At 43.0% G+C, this 11,140-nt stretch overlaps 2 protein-coding genes across 2 annotated transcripts; one reads left to right on the top strand and one right to left on the bottom strand.

Moving 5' to 3' along the window:
- The first annotated feature begins 2 nt into the window (after positions 1-2).
- Positions 3-5,686, top strand: LOC130530175 (serine hydroxymethyltransferase, mitochondrial-like). Its single transcript, XM_057041124.1, has 12 exons — positions 3-141; positions 1,028-1,189; positions 2,137-2,216; positions 2,415-2,615; positions 2,793-2,874; positions 3,014-3,136; positions 3,259-3,398; positions 3,549-3,711; positions 3,841-3,940; positions 4,054-4,209; positions 4,474-4,581; positions 4,933-5,686. The coding sequence occupies exons 1-12, from the start codon at positions 109-111 to the stop codon at positions 5,058-5,060; spliced, it is 1,476 nt and encodes a 491-aa protein (XP_056897104.1). The 5' UTR covers positions 3-108; the 3' UTR covers positions 5,061-5,686.
- Positions 5,687-7,084: 1,398 nt separating this feature from the next.
- ndufa4l2a (NDUFA4 mitochondrial complex associated like 2a) lies at positions 7,085-10,470 on the bottom strand. The gene is made up of 4 exons (XM_057041125.1): positions 10,297-10,470; positions 8,355-8,440; positions 7,649-7,709; positions 7,085-7,556 (listed from the first exon to the last, which is right to left on the bottom strand). Exons 1-4 carry the CDS (start codon positions 10,339-10,341, stop codon positions 7,500-7,502), a joined length of 249 nt encoding a protein of 82 aa, XP_056897105.1. The 5' UTR covers positions 10,342-10,470; the 3' UTR covers positions 7,085-7,499.
- Between the last annotated feature and the right edge of the window lie 670 nt (positions 10,471-11,140).

Genomic DNA, 11,140 nt, shown 5'->3' with positions numbered 1-11,140 from the left:
ACACACATACACACTCACTCACACACACACACACGCGCGCAGGTGTCAATCCCACTTTGACTTTGCACTTTGAACAGTTCTTTGTTTTCTGGTTCTTCGCTGTGCGACATGCTTTCTCTGTCATTACGACAAACATTACGGGTGAGTACACTGGTTAATTGTTTTAAAACAAATATCTACATACATTTGCATGTACAAATATCTATTTACATAGGTATCATAGGTAAAATTTCACATTTTGTTTAAAAAGGTTTTACTGCAAAGGGTAACTCGGGTCCCTTTGTTCCTGCACTGTTCCGTGTGTCTCATAAGTCTTTTTTCTATTAGCATGAGATTAACTTGGATTTGTCACCATCACGAGAAGAAACAACGTTGTTCCTTCCAGAACACTTTTCGTTAATGCCGTTGAAGCAAAGAGGGCGAGAGTGCTTTGTGTAACATTGGCTTGAAACCATAACGAAGATACGGAAAATTAAAAGGAGACTTGTTTTTCTCCCTTCATTTATGTACAGCCGCTAATCTACCTGGTTGGCCAAAGTAACAGGTGGTTGCATAACTATCACGCAGGAGCATGCTGCCTTCGACAAACAAAGACCCTGATAAATAAGTCACTTCGTGTGTGGTCAGCACTCTTAATACGCTTCATGTCTGAGGTTGTCCGTGACTGCTCTGCTGAACACTTGCTGTTTTTCTTTCAGTGGCTGGTTTAGAACATCAAAGGACATTATTCTAATACCCGCAGTACCGAGTATTCTAATTTGTTAGTGATGAAAGTGTTTTTTGTACAGGCGGACTCTCACAGAAGGTTTTCACACAACAACACAGGAGAAATTTTGGTCAATAATAAATAAAAACCATGTACGGGGGAAAAACTTCTTTATTCCAAGTAGGGACTTAATGGTAAAATAAAGGGTTTCCAGCTCATCTGGGCGTTTCTTCAGAAAAACAGACCCTCGCATTTTATCATTGAATTGTGTTTCAGAACTTTACATCTTGACGTAATTGTAAAGGGCGACCATCTTTTCAGCCCCTCGTCCTCAGGGCCACAGGATGCGCCGGTCAGTCATGCAGTCGGGGCCTGAGCTGGACCGGGCAAGAGAGCCTGGCCCAGGACGACCCGGAGATGTGGAAGCTCCTGCAGCAGGAGAAGGACCGGCAGTGCCGGGGGCTGGAGCTCATCGCCTCAGAGGTTAGAACTGCAAGTGTAATCCAAAAAAGCAGAATGCTTTAGTGTTATGCTGCTTTTTCGGGTGCAATGAGTTTTAAAAGACCCAGAACCAAACTGTCAGTCACCATTGTTACATCTGCATTTCTTTCATTATTTAAAGGTTCATGGGATTTTAGAGTTTTCAGCTATTGAAAGCATGCTCTTCCTAAATTCTGTGAAAGTTCTGCATCCTGCAGCACCGTCGGTCGCAGTCACAGTGAAATATTTTGATAATTGTGTGCATTTGTGCTGCAGCGGGGTGACTCCCAGTTTTCTCCCAACTGCTAAAATTGTATTAGTTGTTTTTTAGGCGCAACATCAGATTCCTTTTCTGATTTTCGGTCGAAACAGACGCCATCATTCATGCGTGTTTACACTTGAGTGTGATTTGGAAGTCGTTTTTAAAAAGTCATGGAGAGATCTGTGACATGGAAAGGTTTTAAATCCCTCAGGAACAATTGGGAAATCGCTGAAGGGTGACAGATTTGGAATAATAGGAAGGTAGAAAAGGTGGCTGAGGCAGAGATGATGAGCAGAAGTGAGACAGGGAGAAATACTCAATTCACATTTATTTCCCTCTCAACAGCTCCATCTTTCCTCCAATTCTCAAGTGTCTTTGGCAGGTTTGACAGTGTGCTGAATCCCGCGGGGAGTCAGTAATAGCTGAGCTGGATGTTCACTGCAGCAACATGTTCATAAACCCTTTATATAGGCTGTGATGATGAACCCTTTAAAAAATGCAAGGAAAATGTAACTAGATATGATATTCCTTCTAACCTCACCACGATTACCCAAAAAAAGAGATATTTTTTGCTTTTGTTTTTGGTTAGTTAAAGTTAAGGACACGACAATCGGCTTCTTAATATATGAGCATGATGTGCAAAATTGACGCGTGGCTTTGGATCCTGAAATCTCATGTGTCTGGTCAGAACTTCTGCAGCCGCGCAGCTCTGGAGGCTCAGGGCTCCTGTCTGAACAACAAATACTCTGAAGGATACCCTGGACAAAGGTACACGCGTATCATATTATTCTGCGTAACTGACACATAGCTTGTAAATGTTACCAAAGACTTTCGCAAGTTAAAATGTCATTTTGTGTGGTTTAAGCTTAAATCTGCTTTTTTTTAGTGGCCTTGAGCTCAGAGGTAAAGTTACTTATGACAACCAAACAGAGAATTCTATGAAAGATGAGTTTCACTATTTCTTAGGTACTATGGAGGGGCAGAGATTGTGGATCAGATTGAGCTGCTGTGCCAGAAACGAGCCCTCAGTACCTTCGGCCTGGACCCCAACCTGTGGGGGGTCAACGTCCAGCCATACTCTGGATCTCCCGCCAACTTTGCAGCTTACACCTCTGTCCTGCAGCCTCACGACCGAATCATGGGCCTGGATCTTCCCGATGGAGGACAGTGAGTGAATACAGAATGTAGTAAAGTTTGAAGAACTAACGAGAATTTATTGACTTGGAGGTTTGGGGGGGGTGGGGTGGGGAGCCTGGATTGCATAAATGCTTTGAACATATAGAAGGCAAATTTGAATGCTCAGATACGAGAATAAGGTGTTATTTCTATTCCACATCACTTCAGCTTAACCCATGGCTACATGACGGACACCAAGAGAATCTCAGCCACCTCCATCTACTTTGAATCAATGCCGTATAAGCTGGATGTGAGTAACGGGATTGGATTTAATAAACCTTCACACCGGAGTTTTCAAAGTGTGAAGAACCAAGCTGCTCTGACAGGGTGTCGCAAGTGATGCTGCCATTCCCCTCTTGTGAATATTCTCTTTTCATCCTGTCATCCAGCCCAGTACAGGTCTCATAGATTATGATCAGCTGGAGAAGACCGCCCGGCTCTTCAGACCCAGACTAATCATAGCAGGAACCAGCGCATATGCTCGTCTCATCGACTACGCCCGGATGAAGAAGGTAGGTCAGGAATTTAGATCAGTCAGTGTTTCTTATGTCTTATAAAATTATGTGTCTTATGTTAAAAATGATTTAACAGAGTGTGTTTGATAAAAAAAAAATCTAATGCCTGTGTGTGTCAGCTTTGTGTTGAACTTAACTCCTACCTGCTGGCCGACATGGCGCATATCAGTGGCCTGGTTGCAGCAGGCGCTGTTCCCTCTCCCTTTGAGCACGCTGACCTGGTCACGACCACTACCCATAAGTCCTTGCGTGGCGCAAGGTGAGTAGTTTGCTTTTTACCCCTTAAGTAAAGGCAAAGTTGGGAAAGATCAAGCATTAGAGTGAAGGGAAGCTAAATTGTGGAGTCACATGAGGTCGTGAGTCTTTACAGTCGATGAGAAGTAAATCTGGATTTCTCTTTAAATTGCAGAGCCGGTCTGATCTTCTACAGAAAAGGAGTTCGGTCCGTGGATAAGAAAGGGAAAGAGGTGCTCTATAACCTGCAGGAGAGGGTGAACTTTGCTGTTTTCCCCTCCCTTCAGGGTGGCCCTCATAACCATGCCATCGGTGGGGTGGCTGTGGCGTTGAAACAGGTCCTGGATAGTTCTTAATATTCATTAGCAGTCATCAAAAAGGGGGAAAACAAGATCTCTGGCAAACACTCCGCAGTCATCTGTCTTCTCCTTTGCAACCTCCTTGATGTGACACATCTGTCTCTGCAGGCTTCCACTCCCATGTTCAAACAGTACATCTCTCAAGTGATGCTGAATGCCAAGTCAATGGCAAATGCCCTGCTGAAGAGAGGCTACACCCTGGTGTCAGGTATATGTTTTTATTGTTTTTCAGACGCCATTTAGGTGACCTCTTTCTTTGCTCGTACTCCAGTTTTGACTATTGGGTAAAGTAATGCGCTTCATCTCCCTCCTTCCTGTCAGGCGGAACAGACAACCACCTGGTCTTGGTTGATCTTAGACCTCGGGGGATGGATGGGGCACGAGCCGAAAGGGTCCTGGAGCTGGTTTCCATCACTGCCAACAAGAACACCTGTCCCGGAGACAAGAGCGCCCTGACCCCAGGAGGAATGCGACTCGGTACTCACATAGGAGGAATTACAATGTGATCAGTAGATGTGTGTAAATCTGAGTATCCTTAGCAAAGCGACGCAGGAGCGTCGGCTGAACCTGTTAGCGCCACTGCATGGAGCCAAATCCTTTCATTCTTTCTTCTCTGAGTCTCGTTTGCCTTTGACATGTCTGTCATTCCGAAAATTCTGATTAACTTCATCAATATCTAAAAAAAAAAGATCTTTTTTGAGGGGGGCGTTAGGTTCTCTTACCTAGATTTTGCTCTTTCAGGGACTCCAGCTCTGACATCCCGTCAGTTCAAGGAAGCCGACTTTGAAAAGGTCGTGGCGTTTATTGATGAAGGGATTCAGATCGCGCTGGATGTGAAGAAGAAGACGGGTGAGTGAGGAAGATGCTTCTGGTTTATAGCAAATGAGTGCGTCATGAGTGGGGACCTAGCATTATTGACGGTGGGGTTGTTGGCCATTCCAGGAACTAAATAACTGTGGATAATGTCTGAATGAAGAAAAAAAGAAACTCTTTAGATCTTTTGTTCACAATTAAGCATTTATTTGCCAGTTTAGGACTAATACCATTCAAATTAAAGGTGCTCCTGGTTTTGACTTCATTCAATTTTATTCAAAGTCTTTATGTAACAAGTTTAAGTTTCAATACCTTTTGCTAAATCTTTAAACACGTGTCAAGATTGCCTTTTAAGCCTGTTGCCGTGGTTCCTCGTCTCGCCAACAGGGAACTTGGCCAGCTTCAAGGCCTTTCTGCTGGAGGACGCAGAGACCGCGTCCCGCATTGCAGAGCTTCGCCAGAGGGTAGAGCTCTTCGCCAGGCCCTTCCCCATGCCTGGATTTACTGACCACTAAGGTCACTCTATGTCCACCTGCAGCTGACCTTCAATAACGTGACGTGGCCCTTCTCTTTCATTTTTTTTTGGCCCCGTTACCACGGTACCAGTCCCTGCTCTAATGTAGATCAGGATCGTTTGAATTGAAACAGTCATTTCTACAGGATTCTTTATTAAGCGGGGCCATAACGTGCAAATTCCGCCATTAATGTGACACCACTATGACTGTTTATGTGTTTTATGGGTTAGAAAGAAATAATGCACCTGAGTTTCTAAAAATGGGATCTCAATATTTTATTTGGGAAGAAGCACCACATAAACCGTAATGAGGATCCATAATGACGTCTCTTAGGCTGTTTACCATGACATGAAAGCTCTGCACTGGTGAATGTTTTCCTGTGGTTAGCGCAGCATCAGCGGCTTCCACTCTTCATTCAAACTTGTTCTCAGAAGGACCCTGAGTGATCGGTGCATTTGGCTCTTTTTCCAAAGCAAAAGCTTCGTCCCAAAGCTTCGAACCGACTGCGTGCTCAGATTACAGACAAAGTTCAGGCAGAGCCATATTTCCTATTTGTACAAATGCTGCCTTCTGTGGTCGTTGTTTACTTTTGTCTTTGAAATAAAAGCTTTGTTTTCTTGAGGAAATACTGCCTACTGCTGTGTAGCGTTCAACTGATTTTGCAGAGACAAATGATGATAAGAGAGAGGAAGCCACTTTAGGCCTTATAAACATCAATCCTTGTTAAAATGCTGGAATTTCCTCTGAGAGATCTTTAGATAGCAACAGCAATCAGTCAAAGATTGTCGAAGTTCCTGTTCTCCCCTTTGCTGCCACTCTGTACCTTCTGTAAAAAACAAAACATAAGCACCTTGACAGAATTTGTGTTGTCACTCTGTCCTGCTGTAACCCCAATAAAACTAATACCAATAACCAGAGGCAGTATTATATATATACATGAGAAGGAGGGGATTATGTAACCCTGCAGCCCTTCACTGGCCTCAGAAAAACCTTCAGAGCTTCTGTTTTCTAACATTTCCTCTGTTTCTGAGATGGCTGCAGTCAGATCAGTCAGATTAAAGAAAACCCCTCTTCTTCTGTTCAAATCACTAATTCCATTTTGATGTATTTATTTATTATTCTGAAAGGAAAGTTCCCCTCTGAGACGCTGTATAAAGCAGCGCAGGCGAGCTGCTGAACGCAAAGTGCTGCTTCCTGCTGGACCCGCTAAATATTTACTTCACTGTGGAACTAAAGGGACTTTTGTTTTATGAGTCTGTCTGTCCCCAAGTCAGCTTCTTACTTTGGCTTTCAATTCTCCGGTTGGAGGTTGTGGCTCCGCGGTCTGCCAGAGGAATGTGTCCCTCGACGGACCGAGCCAGCTGTACTGGAGGTCAGAGGTCAGGGAAACTCTCAGCTCTCTTGTCAGAAAACACACAAACAAATAAACAGATGCGGCATACATGATTCATCCATTTATAATCCAGTTTCTCACGACCTGACAACTTCTCTGGCGCAGTTTATTCAGGCTTCAGAGAGCTTGCTGATGTGTGCAGTTTTTCTTTTTTCCATTGCTGTTTGTGTGATATTAAAGCAGGGATAACATGTGTATTATTATGTATTATTGTGTCTTTAGAGAGATAAAACAGAGATCTGAGGATTCCACACAAGAGCTTGTAATCTAGCCTGGAAGTAAACTGGTGCATGTGTGTGTATGTGTGTGTGTTCTTGTGTTGTGTGTGCGAGTGTGCGTGTGTGTGTCATATGTTAATGCCATCGTGGTGACTGCTCAATATCCTCTCACCAGTGTAACTAAACACACACAAACACACACACACACACACACACACACAGACACAAATCAATTAATCAAACAACAAAGTGGCAGCTGCCCCACCAGCAGGTGTGTTGGTCCATTGTAGATGCCGGAAAAAGATCCGTATCTGTAAACGCCGTCATCAACACAACTCTTGCAGCCACACACGAATCAGACTTCATGTATCTTTGTCAGCTCCGTCTTGCAGGGCGATTTCTGACTGACACAATTGTGTGATGAAAAACTCTTTATTTTCATGTAAAAATGAAAAACGTGCAGCTAAATACAGCTTATCTAATAACTGACACCACAGCGAGCGGCCCAGCATGCACATCTCCTTAAGAGTCAAGCATATTTATGTAGATTTATAGCAATCATAGAAGTTCAGAAGAACACAGATGCTCACCACAAAACCTGCAAGGCCAACGCTGAAACTATCACCAGACTTCTGCGTCAATCAAAGGATGAAAGAAATAGCTCAGAAAAGTACTAACACTATCTAGCTACATAGAATCGTCCTACATGTGCAGTCAGGATCCATTCGGGGAAAGGTTTAATATGCCCAATTTCCCTTCCACCTACAGGCTTCATGGGGGGGGGGGGGGTGTCGGACCATGTTTATGCTGCTTCTTTGTTGCAGAGCTTCAAAACTCTGGCCCCTCCTTCTTCAGGTTTTTGTAGTCCGTGGAGATGGCAACAAACTGAGGAGGATGAGAAATCCCTTCATGCATCTTCCTCTCATAAATGAATTCTTTAAATCTGTGTGACTGTGGATGCGTGTGCAGGTCGTTACCTTGTACTGGTACGTGGGGTCGAGTTGGTTCCATGGCTCAGGGTTACTGGTCTTGTTCCAGCTGAACATAAACATTTAAACTGATTTAGAGTACGCTCATGCACCACTCAGGTTTCCCCTGTAATAGCAGAAATGTCGTAATCCAACATAGGAACAGAAACGATGAGCCAAAATCTGTCGCTCTCCTTTCTGACCAAACGTGAAAATAGTCTTCAGAGCAGCCACAAAAAAGTGAGGCTGGTCTTAGGAAAATGGACAGGCTGCAGAGATCGAATGACTGACCTGTAGAACGATGGGATAATGCCCCTCTGCCCCCACGTTTTGTCTTTTTTAGGCCTTCAGTGTGTCGGCTGTTATTACTGCAACTCTAACTGTGATCTATCTGCTCTTAGAGCAGCAGGAGCAGAGATGAGGTCCCAGCCAGTGTAGGTCAGTCAGGGAGAGCATGAAACTGGGCAGAGATCGCTGCTGCCGCCATCGGCACAAGGTTGAATAATGCAAAACCTCTGAAAAAAGGTTAAATCGTGTCCTAATGCATCCGGATAATGATCTTAGTTTCGGTGAATTTAACCATCCTGATGGGAAGTGAATCATATTTGAGGGACATAAAGACGACACATTGACAGATGTTTCAAAATTTGAAGCATTTATGTTGTACAGTATCACATTAGAATATCGTCCGTAATGTGTGTGTGAAGGTTCTTACGTAACGTGGGGTCCTTTGGCCAACCGAATCAGATAAAGAAACGCTCCACCCATTCCCAAACAGATGAAGAAGAACTGTGGGATGAGCTAAAGAGGTGGAGACACACTTTCAGTTTAGATTTTCACAAAAGTAACTTGGATCACTAAATTATAAAAGAAAAGTCTCCATCTTTGGTTGGATTCCTGTCATAAAGCCACATCACTTCAGGTTTTCAACACTAGTCAGACAAGGTCTCCATTTAGTCATTTGTTTCATCCCTTAGAGTCGTGTGTTGACAGCTGTAGCTTCTGTAACTCGGCTCAGAGGAAGGGGCACAGAAGATTCCACAGAAAGACTAATAAACTCAAGAAAATCTGATATGTGTAGTCCACTGGGATGTTATACAGACCACCATGAAGGTGGAGGCCCCGGGGACCAAAACGTCAATTCAGATCCTCCATGGATCATTTGAATAAAAACTTAGATATTATTCTGACTCCTTTTCTTTGTATTTCGCTTCAAAAACAGTGTTTCAGTCAAAAACAGCTGCTGAGCTAAATTCACTGAACGGAAAACAAACAAAAAACATTCTTAACTGATGGCTGACAATTACTTTGGTAATGCTGAAGTTTCCTGTTTAACTTGAATTTTCTCTATTTCAACACAATTATCACTTTGTGACATTTTCTAACACCCAACTCAACAAAAATGAAATAACAAGTTAGATTTATTTAATGAGGGAAATTGTCCAAAACTGTGTCTGCATTGATTTAACGTCACGCTGTGCAGCTGCCTCGCACAGGCTCCGCCCCCTCCTTGACTCTATGGAAACGCCAATCAAAGGTCAGCCAATCACAACATCCGTACTTGAAGTCCTCTAAATTTAATCACATGCTGAAGAACTTGACATAAGTGGCTCCAGGCCTGGAACATTTGTGTACACATGCTGCAGATTATGTTACTTTCCTGACGGAGGCTTATATTAAAACGCTTTTTCCGCTGATTATTCAAGAGTTTTCACTGGATATTTACTGACTGCTGCTCCTTCCTTCGGCTAGATGTAGCGACGTGCATGTTTATGACAGACAGTAAGGAGGTCTCACTGTAGATATGAAGGCAGCGGTTTACAGTGGTTTCACTCTGGAAGCAGCCTGTCTGTCTGTCTGCCTGTCTGTCTCTCTGTCTCTCTGTCTGTCTGTCTGTTAGAATTTGATCAAACAGGTTTGTGGAGGCTCAGGGATTTGTTCCTTGCTGCTTCTGTCTGTCACAATGATGGAACATACAGTAACAGAGAGCTCTGGGAGAGTCTCATAGGGATTCTTTTTATTTCCTGCTGCCTCTTTCTCTCTCTCTTCTGTCTCTTTATCTCTCTCTCTTCTGTCTCTTTATCTCTCTCTCTCTCTCTGTCTCGCTCTCTCTCTCTCTGTCTCTCTCTCTCTCTCTCTCTCTCTCTCTCTCTCTGTCTCTCTCTCTCTCTCTCTCTCTCTCTCTAGCTCTCTCTTCATGGGAGACTGATCTGATGGCAACAAAAACTGCCCCTTGACTCTATGGCTGTGCTGCTGATTAAATCAATGCAATTGTTTAAATGATGTCTTTATTCATTTATTTTATTCATTTAAGATATTTTTTACTTTGATTTTTACGAGCATGGCAGCGCCATAAAGGATTATTTCACTTTTTAAATGATTACACTTTCTTTGAACTACTAGTGCATGTTTGTAAATACGTTTTACTATGCTAAAAGCTCTGCTATTATATATTTATATAAATCCATTACAGATGTTTACATATTAGGATGCTACGATATGAAAATTACAGAGGAAAGTTTTACAGGTGCGTCATCTGTGCAGACTTAATCCTTAAAGGAGTAGATCTCCCTCAAACATGATCAAATTTGCTGTCAAAATGATGTTTAAGTATATTTCTCAATAACAAAAAGAGGGGAGAAATCAAGATTACTTACTCCAGGGTGTTTCTTGGCGTGCTCTGCTGCCTTCCTGAATATCATTGTCAAACTGTAAACTTGAATCAACAAAGTTTATGTTTCGGGCCGTTGTCACCAAAGTCAGTAAGCTTTGTGCAGCCGTGCAAGGACGGGATTTAGACCTGTTGCTCCCTGCAGGGGGGGGGGGGGGGATGGGAGGAGGCAGAGGAGGAGGAAGAGGAGGAGGAGAAGCAGGTCATTTACATCTAATTACAGCTACTTCTGCTTCTTGCTGGTGGAGATTACGCCATGCTGGACACTTTGGAACTGTTTCATTTTGGACAAACAATGATGTTTTGTCTCATTATTAATGGAGCCGCAGACATTTGATGCTCGAGTCTGTGTGTCCTATCAAATTGTGTAAGCTCCTGCAGAGCACAGAGGCCTTTTGTGCCTCATTTCCTTTGCTGGATTTTAAATATTTTAACCCGTTGGGAGCCTGCTGGAGGAAATGGAAGCATGTATAAAAGGCTTTTGAAGGGTCACAGGGGACTATTGATGTTCAGTTGCCCAAATCACATCAATAAAATATATACAAAACAGCAAAAAAATATAATTCAAAAGCAAGAAAATAGGGAAGAATAAAGAGCCACACATGAGAAGGAGGCTTTTTAAGGTCAAAGTGATGCTCTAAGTCTGGAACATGTTTGTGTTGATTCTTTATAATGAAGTTTAGCAAACCTTTATGTGCACGATAAAGAATAATTACTTGCACTGAAGTCAAATTGCATCCTTTTTAAAAGTTGAGTAGTTTCTTGTTTATTCCTAGGTTGTGTCATTGAAGGACAAAAACATAATTATTCCTCATAATCATCGTGTTTGC

The sequence above is a fragment of the Takifugu flavidus genome, chromosome 8 (assembly GCF_003711565.1).
Source record: "Takifugu flavidus isolate HTHZ2018 chromosome 8, ASM371156v2, whole genome shotgun sequence".
NCBI lineage: Eukaryota > Metazoa > Chordata > Actinopteri > Tetraodontiformes > Tetraodontidae > Takifugu > Takifugu flavidus.
This window is presented reverse-complemented; position numbering and strand designations above follow the sequence as displayed.

Coding starts and splice junctions, on each gene's coding strand:
- LOC130530175 (XM_057041124.1), top strand. CDS start 109: ATGCTTTCTCTGTCATTACGACAAACATTACGG. Junction 142..1,027: donor CATTACGACAAACATTACGG/GTGAGTACACTG, acceptor CCATCTTTTCAG/CCCCTCGTCCTCAGGGCCAC. Junction 2,217..2,414: donor GAAGGATACCCTGGACAAAG/GTACACGCGTAT, acceptor ACTATTTCTTAG/GTACTATGGAGGGGCAGAGA.
- ndufa4l2a (XM_057041125.1), bottom strand. CDS start 10,341: ATGATATTCAGGAAGGCAGCAGAGCACGCCAAGAAACACCCTGGA. Junction 8,441..10,296: donor ACGCCAAGAAACACCCTGGA/GTAAGTAATCTT, acceptor CCACCTCTTTAG/CTCATCCCACAGTTCTTCTT. Junction 7,710..8,354: donor GCCAAAGGACCCCACGTTAC/GTAAGAACCTTC, acceptor GTTTATGTTCAG/CTGGAACAAGACCAGTAACC.